This window comes from Amblyomma maculatum, chromosome 4, assembly GCF_055883805.1.
Source record: "Amblyomma maculatum isolate TAMU_Amacu chromosome 4, ASM5588380v1, whole genome shotgun sequence".
In the NCBI taxonomy this organism is placed as follows: domain Eukaryota; kingdom Metazoa; phylum Arthropoda; class Arachnida; order Ixodida; family Ixodidae; genus Amblyomma; species Amblyomma maculatum.
This window is the reverse complement of record NC_139347.1, coordinates 145,518,962-145,533,784: the sequence shown is the minus strand read 5'-3', so window position 1 is coordinate 145,533,784 and position 14,823 is coordinate 145,518,962. Positions and strand designations below refer to the sequence as shown.

At 42.5% G+C, this 14,823-nt stretch overlaps 1 protein-coding gene across 3 annotated transcripts in view; it reads left to right on the top strand.

Moving 5' to 3' along the window:
• LOC146193257 (uncharacterized) overlaps positions 1 to 14,823 on the top strand; it is an 88,521-nt gene that overhangs the window by 40,213 nt on the left and 33,485 nt on the right. For 2 of the 3 annotated variants that reach the window (XM_084602632.1, XM_084602630.1), the window contains exons 4-5: positions 1,432 to 1,800; positions 4,288 to 4,535. In XM_084602632.1, coding sequence (XP_084458758.1) covers positions 1,432 to 1,800; positions 4,288 to 4,535 — 617 coding nt within the window. The remainder of the gene's footprint in view (positions 1 to 1,431; positions 1,801 to 4,287; positions 4,536 to 14,823) is intronic. The other variant, XM_084602631.1, reaches the window with a different exon arrangement.

Below are 14,823 nucleotides of genomic sequence, written 5' to 3'. Positions count from 1 at the left end.
GTATACACAATCAGACGCTACGGGCAGCACCTGTGTTGTGTACTTTTTCTGTGTCCCACGATCGTCCTTTTGCGCTACAAATATGTCATATGGATGCAGTTATATATTGGGCGCATGTTTCATTGTAAGGGCGGCATTACCAACGAGCTTCCTCGCGATGAACCGGCCGCGTCTCGTGCCTATTGTGTATCTGAGAAAAAAAAATCTTCATCAGCTTCTTCATTAAAAAGATGGTCAATATGGCAAAACGTTGTGTACAATCACAGGCCGCGATGTACCTTAGCCGCTGTAAGTAAAGGTTCCTCGTATTGTGCTCTGCTGTTCATGCGATTCTGCCACGTATGCCTGTGTTTGTTATTACATATACATAAGAGGAGTGTTGCATGAATTTGTTTCCTGTGTTGTTCGCATATACATTATATAAATAAAACTGCGCGTACGTGTTTACTTGTCAGCAAGTGTACAGTGCACAGAAAGAACCATATATGCATGTCAATAAAAATGAAGCATTTCACTTTGTTCCAAACATTACAAATATATTTTATATCAATAAATGCCTATGCTTTAATTGTTAAGAGAAATTTCGGGTTTCCCTTTGTGAGCACGGGATGTCCGGGACTAAGATGCTCAAAAGCCTTCGCAAGCAAGAAGCGTTAAATACGTGCGCCGCTTCCAGTCCAAGACAAAACACACAGCCTGAAACTTGTAGTCAGCGGCTTCAGTTATAGCTGAGGTCTGTTGCGACTTAATGATAGCTGAAATGCAGTGCAAGCAGCCCTCTTGCCGAAGATGCGAGAGCACGGTAGGCAGCAGACAGCGTGGCTGGTACCCACCCAGTTTACAGCGCTCCTGGCGGCGGCCGCCGGCATTCATCGCTCTCGGTACCACCCAGGAGGCCTCGGTCAGCACACTAGCCAATATATTCTAGTCACTATACTGTAACACAGTTGTCTCGGTTGCAGATCAAGCGGTGTAGTTTGAATCGTGAAACAAGCAGGCGGCGGATGATGGTGATGATTACCTTGGCTAAAATGGCACAGACCCACGGCGGGGGATTGGCCAGAGTAGATTTCAGATACTAATATATGTAGACAAGAAGAGGAGTATATAGACAAATGCGAGTGTTAAATGAGAATTTCTTTGTCCGCATCAAACATTTGCCTTTTTTATATTTATCATGTCTTATTGTGAATGCAGCGTTCACGTCTTCGTCTTCCACAGAACACGGTGACGCGTACTGCTCTGTAACCCTGAAATATTTTCATATTTTCGATTCTTATTACGACGGGTATTATTTTCACCAAAATAACTTTGTGGGAAGCACTGATTCTTATTTCAGCACGCGAGTAGACAGAGATAATGCCATAACCGAAATGACTTCACAACATCTAGTATGTGTTTACTCATTTCCTTCACCTCCCTCTGATGCAGAAACCTTCGGCTCGAGAATTCATCAGAAGAGTTCTCCATGCCCTGTCCCACATGACCACTTTGTCATCTCTGGTCCTCGACTCCACATTTTCCAGCTACAGAGGCGGGACGAAATTCAAGAGTGTACTTGCTCGCCCATTGGCTCCGGCCGATCTGACTGTGCTGTATCTTAGCTACCGTGATGGCCTCCAAAACACGGCACTCGTGTGGAATGCACTAGCAGAAAACCAAACCGTCACCAAGCTCCGCCTAAAAGGCTTCACGTTAGGCTTGCTAGACGCCCGGTCACTGTCTGTGCTTCTCAGGAGGAACAGGAATATACTAGATTTCGACTGTGCCCATTGCTCTTGGGACATGGGCCAACTAACGGTAAGTATGTCGCTGCATTCGCTAGTTTTATTTCGATGCGCTGTTGGCGTTTTGTTTCTGTAGTTTACGCCGATAAAGATTTATTTTCGGCACATTTCATTGAAATTTTTTTTGTGAAGCCATACTTTAGCACCACGGTGCAATGGTATAACTAGGTGGTCGGTATCGCATCATCGACTTGGCTTCTAATAATCACGTTCGATTACAGCTGGTTATGTGGCGCTAAGCAAAGATTTTGAGACATACAAATGACGTTAACTATTAGGTTTGCACTTATTACTTATGTTTCATTTGTGTTATACATTTATTTTCTTCAAAATGGATGTAGTATACAATGTTTGCTCGCGAGGCAGAATAATAGGAGGGAGCATGTTCTCCCAACAGGGCCCTTACCTCAGAGACCAACAAAGATGAAGCGGCTACGGCTTCATCAGCAGTTTCTCAAACAAGAACGAGAACAATAAACAAAACTTGATTTTAATCTAGATGTGCATAAAAAAACGTAAAGGCAACTCTAAATCCTCAATTAATTAAGCTTTGGGGGAGCAGTCGTTAGGGTGCCCTACTGCTCTGCCCAAGTACACGGTATCCAATACCTGCTACGGCGTCTGCTCTTCGGCGGAGACGAGAAGCTAGGCGCCCGTGTGCTGCATGATGTCAATCCACCTTAGAAAACGCCAGTCGGTTTGGACATCTGCCGTTAGGCTGTGCAACAGGCAAAACAATTGTTAAAACAGGGAACGCAATGCTTTTTTGCAAATACACAAAATATGTGAGTATTGAGAAAATCAGGGGAAAGGCACAATCAAGCATGCAGTAATATAAAAGGTAAAACGTTTATGTTTGAATTTTCAACCTATTTTAATTTTCAGCGCTGTAACAATTAGTTGAGGGTGGGCACTACTAGTAAGAATTTATAATTCACGGTTTGCTTTCCAAAGTTGGTTACTTGAACTGAGATATGCCGCGAGAAAGGAGTAGTATCTTCGCTAAGGTAGATTTTAGTTGGTACGGTAATTTTCTGTAACTTTTGTGAGTACTAAAAACAGCTTAAGCGTTAGAAAAGTTTAACGAGTTGTATAGCAAAGTGTTCCATTAGGTCTCAATTCAATATAGGCTTCGGCGGTGCAAACAGCTAAAATATGAGTAAACTGCTGAAACACACTGTTGTTTCTTGAAGCGGTACATCTTCGGTGACTTTACAAGCACTACGACCGGGGACAAAGTAGAGATGGAAGGACAAGCGTTAGTAACAGCTGAAACTTATATAAAAAATATATGAAAGATTTGTTTTACTACAGTTTATTTTTTGAAGCAGATTGGTAGAAGATGCTGAAGTTGATAAATCAGGCCAGTGGATCGAACTGCATTTATGAGTACTTTCTGTTATTAGTCAAATTTGTCAAATTTGTCAAATTTCATGGATGTCAAATTTGATGGAAAAACACAACCTAAAAATTAACGCCTTTAAACTTGTCCCAAAATTGCCGAAACGTTGCATAATGGCATCGTGTTCAATTGGCTTTTTGTCTGGCACGCAAGAGTGTGCATTTTGCTTCTTTTGTATTAAGACGAAGCTGGTTACACGTGAGCCAAATGTAAAGTTCTTCCAACCAGTTATCTGACCTTGTATTGAGTTTGCGGTTAGCGGCAGAGAAAAAAAGAACATTGTGTCGTCAGCGTACAATTCGATCGGTTTTGTCTTTCGAATGCATGTAACTATATCCTAATCTATAACATTAACAACGATGGACCTTGTAATGATTGTTGTACTGCTCCATATTTAATCAGCTTAACGTCACACTGAAAGCCATCTGCTGCACCAAACCGAATGTGTAGCTGAGGTAGTTATGAATAAGATCTAATAACGTACTCCTATGACCACGAAGGTTAAGCTTCTTTATATGTGATGAACGCTTTGCGACAGCCTAAGGAAGTTCCAGCTGGGTAAACGTGTTGGTGACGTTTTTTATACCTCCATCTTTGGATTGCAACAGCCATTTTTAGTTCGACATTTATTTAGACCGACTCACTGCGCTACATTGGAGCAACGAGGCAGTATCTAAATTACACTATATCTTTTTATGTCAGTATATGTTCCTGCTTTGTGTTAATGCAACACGGGTATTTTTTCATATTGTCAGGAAAGACGCCACAATCAAGCTCGCTGTTGCAGATGTGCGCCAATCGGCGAAAAAATATATGCAATCGGCTTTTAGCGGCGCAGCATTTCTTCCATCATAGACTACTTCTGGTCTATTTTTATGCAAATACAAAACAGAATCGACATCCTCAAGGTAGGTAGAAGCCAGAAAAAATTGAATCGCGAATGTAAACACAAGATGTATAAATTCGGCATTGGTAGTAATCGGTTTCGTTTTATGTGGCATTTTTCCGTCGCCACTACTTCGTAAAGGTAAACATCGTGTCAGGTATATTTAAGAATAATACTCCGACTGCGGTATAAAACCATGAAACTATTTGCAGGCAGACGAAATGGGACTGAGGGGGCACACCCATCAACTGGTTCGCCTCCTCCTGACTACTAACTCATTGCAGCGCCTGGCGGTAGACTTCTGTTTCTCTCGATGGGAACTGTTTTTGCTTCTGGCGGCTGCCAACGGATGCCTCTCGCTCCAGGAGCTCCACTTTCCTCGCCTTTACTACGAAAGCATGTTAGGCTGGGGTAATAACATATTACCACCGGAAATGTTCAGAAAGGTGACTATTGGCATGTAAGTATTACGTTCTTTTTTTCACTTTTAGAGGTCAGTGCTTTTACGATTAAGAGACGCTTCGTAAGATCTGTTGAATATAGAAATTACTGCTTGGCAATGTAGGTGCAGTGCTGCATAAGAACTCTCTTTGGACTTTGTAAAGGCAAGCAAGGTAATGATTACGATGTCTTTTATTACCACGGTCATAAATCATTCACATATTCTGGAGCATATTTTGTATCAGAATTCTGCTTTTGCTTGGTCATAAATTTGCTCTCTTATATTGCGCTCAGATGTCATCCCGCCAGCTAAGCCCATTGATAATGCCTTGAATGAGAGATGAGGAGTTTAATTTAGCATGAGGTTAGCGCAATTACGTTGGACCAAAACAAAATACCACTCACCAAGTGCATTCTCTCTAGACCGTAAAGTATGCTGTGTCCTCTAATACTTGTATATATCTGCATGTTTTCCATGAGAATGTGGCTCTTTCAAGTTCGCTAATAGTGTCCGGGAAGGGCATATTTAATACTCGAAAGGGTATGTTTTAGGCGCCTTGAAATACGCGCCATATAGATGGAAACTGGCAGAATAAGGGAAGTCTGTTAATACATCCTGAGTGACGACGCGCTCGGCTAATGATATGTTACAGTGCAGGGCTCTGAATAATTTCATTCATCTGGTGACATTCGGTGAGTACGAACAGCAGACTTGTGTATCTGCATTTTGGAGTGAGAGACATGTGTTTACTGTGAACTGGAACCAATCCAGCCCCTCGGACAGTGCACTCAAATCCTTTGTGCATATGCCACTGCAATGATCTATAGTTGATCTTTCACCAGAGCACATGGCTTTTTGAAGCTAAAAGAGGCAGGCTCCGGAACAGAGCTAAGCATAATTTAATTGGTCTTTGAAATACCTCTTTAGTACGCAGTCTTCAGACAGTCCGTCAATATAAGGAGCATTTGAAGCTTTCAACTTTGTGTTTTCACCGCTCACTGAGAACCAGTTTGTAAGCAGAGAACGTGTGCTCATCATATGTTGTCATTTACATTAGTTGGGAGTAATTGGTCAGTAAAATGGTCTTAAAGCCTTGGGTTTATGCAGCTCAGACTTCATACTTATTTTTGAGCAACGTAGCATTATCACGAGAACGAAACACAAGAGCTTAGAGACATAAAGATTGCCTTTAGTGTCACTCTAACGATGGCATTTTGAACACAAACTGACTTCAACTTGTTTTATTACCACTCAATCACAGCTTTGACCACGAGAAACGAAAAAAGGAGGTTAGCGTGTGGTACGTATTCCTAGGCTAAGCAGCAATTTATTTTTCAATTATGCACGTTTAACCTAGACTCCTAAGAAGGTATTTACTTTCTTTATGGCCTATAGTCGCAACTTTTTAAAAACGGCTCGGGCAAAATTGCAGAAGTTTCTTTATTTGCAGACTGCTGCCTTTTTAGCCTATTGCACCAAGGGCATAAACAATACACAGCACCATATACACCTTAAAGCAATAACAAATATAAGAAAGAAATAAGCAGGTACTGTACACGTGTGCTACACCGAACACCCTCACAGACATTCGTACAGTACAATAACTAGTTTTATGTGACCAAGAAATTCATTCAGAGGAAGTTTCCCTGTGCTGCCGTATCTCGTGTTCGTCACCTGTTGTTCGAAGAAAAAACACTATTAAGGTGAACGCCTTTAATGCCTCATCGTTGTCGACAGAAGGTTGTCACGAGTGGTGTCACGGTTTCGAGAGCGAGAGTTAAAAATAAATTATTAAGCCTTGTCTCCGTCGGGAATCAAACCTCCATCCCTTGGATCCCCCCCAGCCCAGCGCTTCACCTACTTCGCAACGCCCCGGATCGTGAAACGCTCTTCATAATTCCCCTTGTCTACCTTGAGGATGATAGCGGGATTCCGCGAGTACCAAATACGGCGCCTTTCCTTTCCTGTAAACGAATTATAGAACGCCAGTGAACATTGATGCGTTCAATGAAATGATGGTTGTGTTCTACAAGGGGCGCGCGTTGTACCGTCCTGACATGTGATGGTGTCACTAGGCGATTCCTGCATATACGAAGCTGACCCCGCCGGGCGTCCGATCCAGGCGACCTTGCGGCGTCGTTCATTTGCCACTTCCTCGAATGCCGCACCCCACAGCAAACAGAAGCACACACAGATCTCCAGGACGCGTCAGAACAGAAGGCATCTGCGGCGTTTGAAATACATTTACAGCATAAAAACGTCGCAGTATGTGTCACAGTTCTCTGCGGGCCCATTTACCATGCTGTAAAGGAAAGGGAGAAGGTGAGAGTGTAAAACGAGAGGGAGATATAGGGGCCACATTGGAGGGCTAAGGTCCACCATGCTATAATGGCTTTCGCCTCATCGCTCTGTAGTGGCCGAAATTGCCCTCTAGAAATTTTTTAAATATGTTTGCCCTGATTTAGAAACTTGAAATGTTTACTTCGTGGCAACTTCGTAAAGGACTACAGCCACGAAATTTTGGTAGCATTTTTCTTCTTTTCAATTATGCGTAAGCCATTCCTTTATTTTGATCCGAACGTAGGTTTTAGCTACGACCGCTGAGTAATTTATAACCAAATTTTCTTTTCTCACCAATTTCCGTATCAGCAGCATAGAGTTGGCTGTGACGTCACAGTCAAGCTGTGACGTGCGGAAAGAAAACAATGAAATATTCGCTGATTCTTCACTTGTAGCGATTCCTTTTCTTGAGGCAGGCTGGCTTCATCATTGTAGTGAATTCAAACGACACAGGAGTGATTATATCGCTGTATTCTAAGCCCTCACGGTACCTAGACTTCCCGTTGAGGTAACAGCCATCAATCGGCCTTTGAAACCGAGATCAAAACAGGTGAGAACAAAGTCAATTATAAATTATTCAGCAGCCGTAGGGGAGTGTGACCTGATGATCCATGTACAATAATGCCTCAGACATCATTACAAAGGATAAAACCTCAACCCAAGCATTAGATGTCTATACTCCTTTAGTGAGAACGTTAAGTATGTCGACTGCAAGAGGCGACAGGAAGGATTTATCATCATCGTCATCATCATCATTACTATAGGGAGCATACCCACTGCAGGGCGAAGGACTCTCCAATATTTCTCCAAACAATCCGTTTCTGCTATAGCTGCACTAACTTGAACTAAGCAAACGCCTTAACCTCATCCGCGCACATAATTTCCAGCCCCTCCCTGCTAAGCTTTCCTTTGCGAGGAATCCAATTTGTTACCCTAAGCGACCCTTAATTGTTATCCTATCACATTTCATGTCCTACCCTTGCAATTGCTTCGTCTTTATTTCGACTTATTTCTCACACCCACTCGACACGCTTCCTATTAAAGTTACGTCCGAAATGTTTGGTTAAGATATTTCTACGTTGTACTCAACTTTCGCCTCCACGTCTCAGGCCCATAATAAGTGAGTACTGCTGAGATGTAACTTTTATATCTTCCTCTTGACAAATACTTCTAAGTTGCCAACATGATCTGCACGCACTTGTTGAAATGCACTATATCCCAATGTTATTTTCGGTGTTATTTTCATTGGAATATTGCGATTACTACGACTGCAATGTACACTTTTAAAACTTGCAGTCCCCTTTACAATTTGCCGTGTAAATATATTTCTTTTATTTTTACCTACCCTTTCTTTCTCCCTATCGCGCACCTCTATAACTTCTTCTACCTATTCCTTGCTATCCCCTTATTTCCGCCGCCCTTGTTCAGGTGCTTCAGATGATGATGATGATGATGACCTGAGACAAAATGGCATAACCCACGGCGGGGGATTGGCCAGGGTGCATTGTAGTTTGTAAATAATTATGTTCAAGGACTGGAGTATTTAGATAAATATGGATCTTTAACTAGAATTTGGAAAAAATAAAAAGGAAAAGAAATGATGAAATCGTACCTAACATAGGAGTCTACCTGTTGAAATTATGTAATCATGAATGCAATCGCAAAGTGGTTTTAAGGCATATCCCTTGACGCTTGCTCCGAAGGAGAGGAGAACTGGAATGGTTAGTGGAAGGCTTAATCTCGAAAGGGGAGTTGCTAAGTAAATTTTGCGGAGAGATGCGAACCTCCGGCAGAAGAGAAAAAAATAATCGATGGATTCAATTTCTTTACAAGACTCACAGAGGTTAGTAGCGGATAGCCCCGAACGACATAAATACAGATTTAGTTGCGGTAATCTGCAGCGCAAGAGAGTCATAGACACTTCACATATCCTTGAAACACACATGCGGCCACGCCAAGGCCATCGGAGGTGCTGGTAATCTGGTGCAGAACGTAGAGGCTCGTTACTGAGGTGATGAAGGCGTTGGAATTTTTGAAATCGTGCTAAAGTTAGGTAAACGGTGTTAGGTATGAATAGAACAAGAGGTCCACTAAGAGCGGATTTTGCTAAACAATCCGCCCTTTCATTATATGTAATACCACAGTGGCCTAGGACCCATTGAAATCGCAAATCTGAAATGTGAGGAGGAAGGAAAAAATAAAGTGAATGGCAAAGCAGAGTGTCCTTCGAATTTTCGAGCGATAACAGCACGGATAGGCTGCCAGAAAGAAAAATAACCTTAGAAATATTACTAGGGATTTTAGTCAAGGCCAACGCAATGGCCAGAAACTCAGCAGCGAAAATTGGCGCATAGTCTGAGACCCGAAATGAATAACTCCAGTCAAGAGCCGGAGAGTATGTGCCAATAGCTGCTTTTTTCTCCTGCTGAGACGCATCTGTAAAAATGCCAATATGGCTCGGAAAATTGTCTAGGTAATCCTCTATAAGGGCATTTAATACATTGGCAGGCAAATGCTTAGCATTCCTTGGGAGGGTGTCATCAAATGAAATTATAGTATCAGGCTGCCGGTGTTCAACTTGTGCTAAAGAGGTTACTCCCAGTCGAAAAAAACTACAGAACTGTGTCAAAAATACGACAAAATATCCTGCAGTTCTGTCGTAACCATCAGATTTTTCTGTAGTTCTGTAGTACGTTTCTGTAGTTCTGTAGATTTTCTGTAGTATATTTCTGTTGTCTGTAGTTCTGTAGCACTTTTCTGTTGTAACTACAGATATTTCTGATGTTACTACAGAGTTTTCTGTTGTCTTAACAGGTTTCCCGTCAAAAACCGTACAGAAATTCTTTCGTAACATCAGAAAATTTTTTGTAGTTTTTTCCGACTGGGCTGATACTGAAAGTTTGGACAGCAGGGAATTAGTAAACACAACTTGAGGGAGCTTATACCTAGGCCAAATATCAAAACAGTATGATGGGATCGAAGTAAACATGGGGTTAGTCACTCCAGGGACTGGCTCCAAAGACCTTAAATATGTTCGCACAGTTAGAAGCTGAAACCGCGAATTTAGATTAGGTATCTGAGCTTCCAAGTATAGCAATGCATTGGCCACTGATTTGGGCAGACCTAAACAAAGGCGCAGAGCTCGTCGTTCTAAAACAAACAGGGGCTCAAGCCTGTACCTTGGGCACCCAGAAAAGAGAATGGAGCCGAATTCAAGTATTGGTCGTACGTAGGTCTTATAAAGCAAGAGCGAAGTGTCCCGACGCATACCATATTTCTTATTTCTGATTCCTATCAAACGGCCAAGGGCACGTTCACCTTTAAGCACAAGGCTTCTAATTTGAGGCCTCCAGTCTAACTGTCGGTCGTATAATACACCCAAATATTTAATAAAATTATACCTGCGGGACTAGGACAGGATGATAATACAAGGAAATGTTAACGGGGGATGTCTGTGGGAATACTAGGACGGCACATTTGTCGACATTTAAAGTTAGCCTTAGGCTGTCTAGCGATTCCTCCAGGGCATTTAGATAATCTTGCAACATTTGATATAGGGTTTGAATATTTGTGGCAGAAGCAAAAAAAGCTATATCGTCTGCATACACAAACTTTGACGGCCGGATGAATAGGAATGTCACGCAATAATATATTGAACAATAATGGGGACAGGACTGCTCCCTGGGGTACACCTCTTGACTGGCTGTTAATTCATGCCTTGTGCAGAAGAATGATCTATCCTTTAAAAATTCCCTAATCCACGCAAAGATGTATAATGGAGGATGTAGATCAGCTAGCTTATGAAGCAAAATGCTGTATTCTACGCGGTCGTACGCCTTGGCAATACCTAAATAACTAGATCTGAAATCTCTTTTCGCCTCATGGCAACCCTAATACGACTCTCCAAGTCTACGTGTGCGTTCCCAATCGAGCATCCCTGTCGGAATCCAATCTGAGCCTCGCTAAAGCCTTGGAAGGATAGAACACGATCCGTGAGACGAGAGCAGACTATCCGTTCTATAAGCTTAACTAAATTTGAAGTGATAGCAATCGGCCGAATGTTGTCGAGATCAAACCCTTTCCCCTGGTCTTTAAGGAATAAAATGATTTTCGATGTTTTCCAAGCTTGTGGAATCCAAGCTTTTTCCAAAGACCAATTCAAAATTTGCAATAAGTCCGAGACAAAGTCTTTGAATAGTATTTTCAGCATGGCAACAGATATTCTGTCAACTCCAGGGGCAGCCGATTGCAGGCAATTAACTACAGACATTAATTCAGATATAGTTACCTCAGTGAAGTTTATACGAAACTGCAATGGGTTTGAAGAAAAGGTAGTGCAAGCTTGACAGCGCGCCGCAAGGCCTTGGGCAATTGATTCCAATTGATCTAATTCATCTTTTTTAGACAAAACAGTGGACTGGGTGGTATGAAAAAAGGGCAAAACTTTTGTACGTTCCATGTATCTATAGAGAGATTTCCGGTTGACTGGGTTAGACAAATATGTGTTCAGATTCGCGTTATATTCTTCCTTAGCCTTGGACATTGCTCTTTTAAACGAAGCTGCAAAGAATTTGTAATTAATCCAGTTGTTTGGGCACTGATTATGGGCTAGGCGCTTCCATGCGGCTTTCCTCTGGCGCTAGGCTTTTTCGCAACCTTCATTCCACCAGCTCGAAGGAGTCTTGTTTTTAATGACTGAACTGTAAACACTGATCGCCGAGTTGCGTCTAAAACTGAAGACAATACTTCAGGACCGCGATTCGATTTATTAGACGGGGCAGGTGACCTGAACGCCTCTCCTAGACATTTCGTGAACAGGGTAATGTTGACAAATTTACACGATGCACCAGTTGACCTAATCGGATTACATGCAATGTTGAAATTGATAGGGTAGTGGTCACTTGACGTACCGGAGTCTATTGTAGACCTCGATGATACTCCAACACCATATGTAGCTAATGTTAAATCAATAGCTGAATGAGACTTTGCTCTCATATAATTATAAGCGCGACTATTATAACATTGAATATCATTTCTAGACAACCAAGACCAAAGTAACTGCCCGCTATAGTCGACATGATGGGAATTGAAGTCTCCAGCCAAAACTACATTGGAATTAATTTTCAGCAAAGCTTCCAAACAATCTGTCTTACGGACGCCTGTGGGAAAGTAGATATTTGCAATTATGACCGGGACACACTGCGGGACAATTAACTCAACGGCAAGTATCTCACAATCAGGCCCAATAAATTCATGAACCACTTTAGCACGATGAACTAGACTTGTTGAAATCAATGTTAACAAGCCTCCGCCCCTGCCGTGTGGGCGATCAGCTCTAAAAACACGGTAATTTTTAACTGTGAAGGGACGATTAGGAGAGAGCCAAGTTTCATGTAGTAACATAATATCCGGGGTAATTTCAAGAATAAGGTGCTGTAGGTCGTCGAAAGAAGATAAGATAGAGCGACAATTCCACTGGAGTAAAGAGATTCCCGCCATGATTATTGCTTTAAAAATGAGGCAGCAACAGCCTCTTTCAACACAACCGCTTTCTTTGCAATTCCTTGAGTACCTTTCTTAGATTTGACATGCGGATGGTCCGATTTATTAGGAGAAGAGGAAGCACGACGCTTCTGAGAAGGGCAGGCCATCTCAACATCTGACTGACATGCGGTAGAAACAGAGATTGAGTCAGTATCGTTTGCTTCCACATGCGTGGAAGCAGAAGAGGAGGTAGGTTGAATGTTATCTAATGTTTTATATGAATTTGAGCAGATAGACGGGGTTAGAGTATCTAAGGAAGGCGATGCAGCCTGCGCGGAAATTACTTGCTGCAAAGCATCGCTTAATGTATTAATCAATCGATCAATCACCCCAGCAACAGCCTCCTCTACTACAGCGACAGCCGACTTTGTTAAGCTTGCTTCAACATCAGGAGTTGAGGTGCGGACAACATTTGCGTATGCACTCTGTTTTTTTTTTTTTTTTGCTACTAGGGCGTAAGCTTCGGCGCGCGAGCACCTGTCGCGTTGAATAATGTCTAGGACACTCTGCTCATCGGCCCTCTTTGGACAAGTGGGATCATCCGCTGCGTGACTGCATTGGCAAAGGCAGCAGTTAATAGATTCAGATGTGCATTGATCTGAAGCATGATCACCGCTGCAAACGCGGCAGCGCGTTGCCGACTTGCTCCCTTTGGCACTGTGCCCACAACGCCAGAAATTTTTGCATTGTAATGGCCGAGGATGCAAAGGGTCACCACGGTATATAATTGGCCAAACTTTAATTTCACTTGGACAAGAGGACCCTGCAAATGTGGCAATTGCTGAATCCGTAGGTACGCGTGAGCCTCCAGCCTGTCTGCTACAACGGTACACTGACATGATACCAACACCAGCCTTATAAAGGTCCTCAAGAATCTCTGCTTGCGTAGCGGATGAATCAACCCCGCGGATTATTCCCTTCACGCATGCAAGCTGTTCTTGAATGAATGCCTTCACCGGCAATGAGGCAAATGTAGTGCAATGCAGTAGGTCAGCAACGCAGTTCAAGTCATTAGATTTGCATAATAAACCTCTTCTACCAAAAGCTCTCACTTCCGAAATCTGCAGGTATCTGCTGGTTGCAGCTTTCAGTTGATCTTGGATTAGACGAGGATTTTTTTTTATTTTAATTAATCCATCTCCAACAGGGATAGGTGCCATGGGGATATGTTTGACACCATTTGCAGAAAAGCATTTTAGAGGTAGGTTATCTGCCGGCAAACTGGCGAAGCATTTTGCCGGACCTGAGCCCGGCGAAGACAATGTCATGGCCGTAGCCCTAGCTAGGCATGGGACCTAAACCACAAAGGGGAAACCTGGCAAAATCCCCCACTCGCGGAACGGCCTCACCAGTTCACAATCAGAAGAGTCCAAGACTTGCAGAGGACCAAGCCGCAGTGGGTCAGGCAACAGGAAAACAGGCGTCAGGTATTGCGAGATTCTCGGGTGCGGAACGGTGCGTACAGTCTTCAGATATCAGATATCCTTCCTTTTGTATATACAATAAACAACCCGTACAACAACAACAAAAATTTAGGAAGAGCCAGAAAAGCTACGGTCCTATCAGCGAAAGATGAACAGCCTCAAGCCTCCAGATTTAGGCTGACGATTTCGGGCTGCAGACCACGGGCGCTTACTCAAAAAGATAGTAGACTGTATATTTATACATAGAAAGTTTACCTTCTAGAAGCCTAATATAACGTACCATGGAGACGTAAAATTTTTTCGAGGGCTTGCCGTGGATTTATTCAATGTGCTCAGAAAACCACATATTGCTCTTAAAAGTTACTGCAAGGCAAAAAAATTAAACATTTTTTAGTAATTAACCGTTTACAGAGTATATAATGACTGAAGATGTGCTAATTCTTGGTGAAGACAAGTTTTCTGAAAGCTTAATAACACATGCTTCCTCAGCAGGAAAAGTTGAGTTCGGTTGTGTTTCTGATGATTGTTAATTGGAAAACACGAACTCCATAAGTGACATGGATGGCTAAGTATGCAGCACTGCTAAATACAATGAACCGTGAACGTTGCTTTAGGACATAGGAAATCCAATCATTTGGGCGAGCATTACTTAAATTACGTTGAAGGTTTCTAGACGTTTATAATGAGGTACTATGTGAAATGCTTTATACAGATTGCTAAATATGGCGTCAACCTTGGCGCAGAGATAGAGGCATTATGAGATGTTGAGCTCGAGCACTAATATTTATGTTCCTGGTCTGAACCTTGTCTGAAATTGTTTTCAACATTACATAATATATAATTACATTCAAGGATTCAGGCATGTATGTACGCACAACAAACACCCTTCAAGAGTTTACAGCACTGAAATGCTAGCCAGACGGGCGTGCACCTAATTGAACAAGTCATGCTTGTCACCGGATGCATGTATGAATAGTTCATCGGGTATATTCCATGGA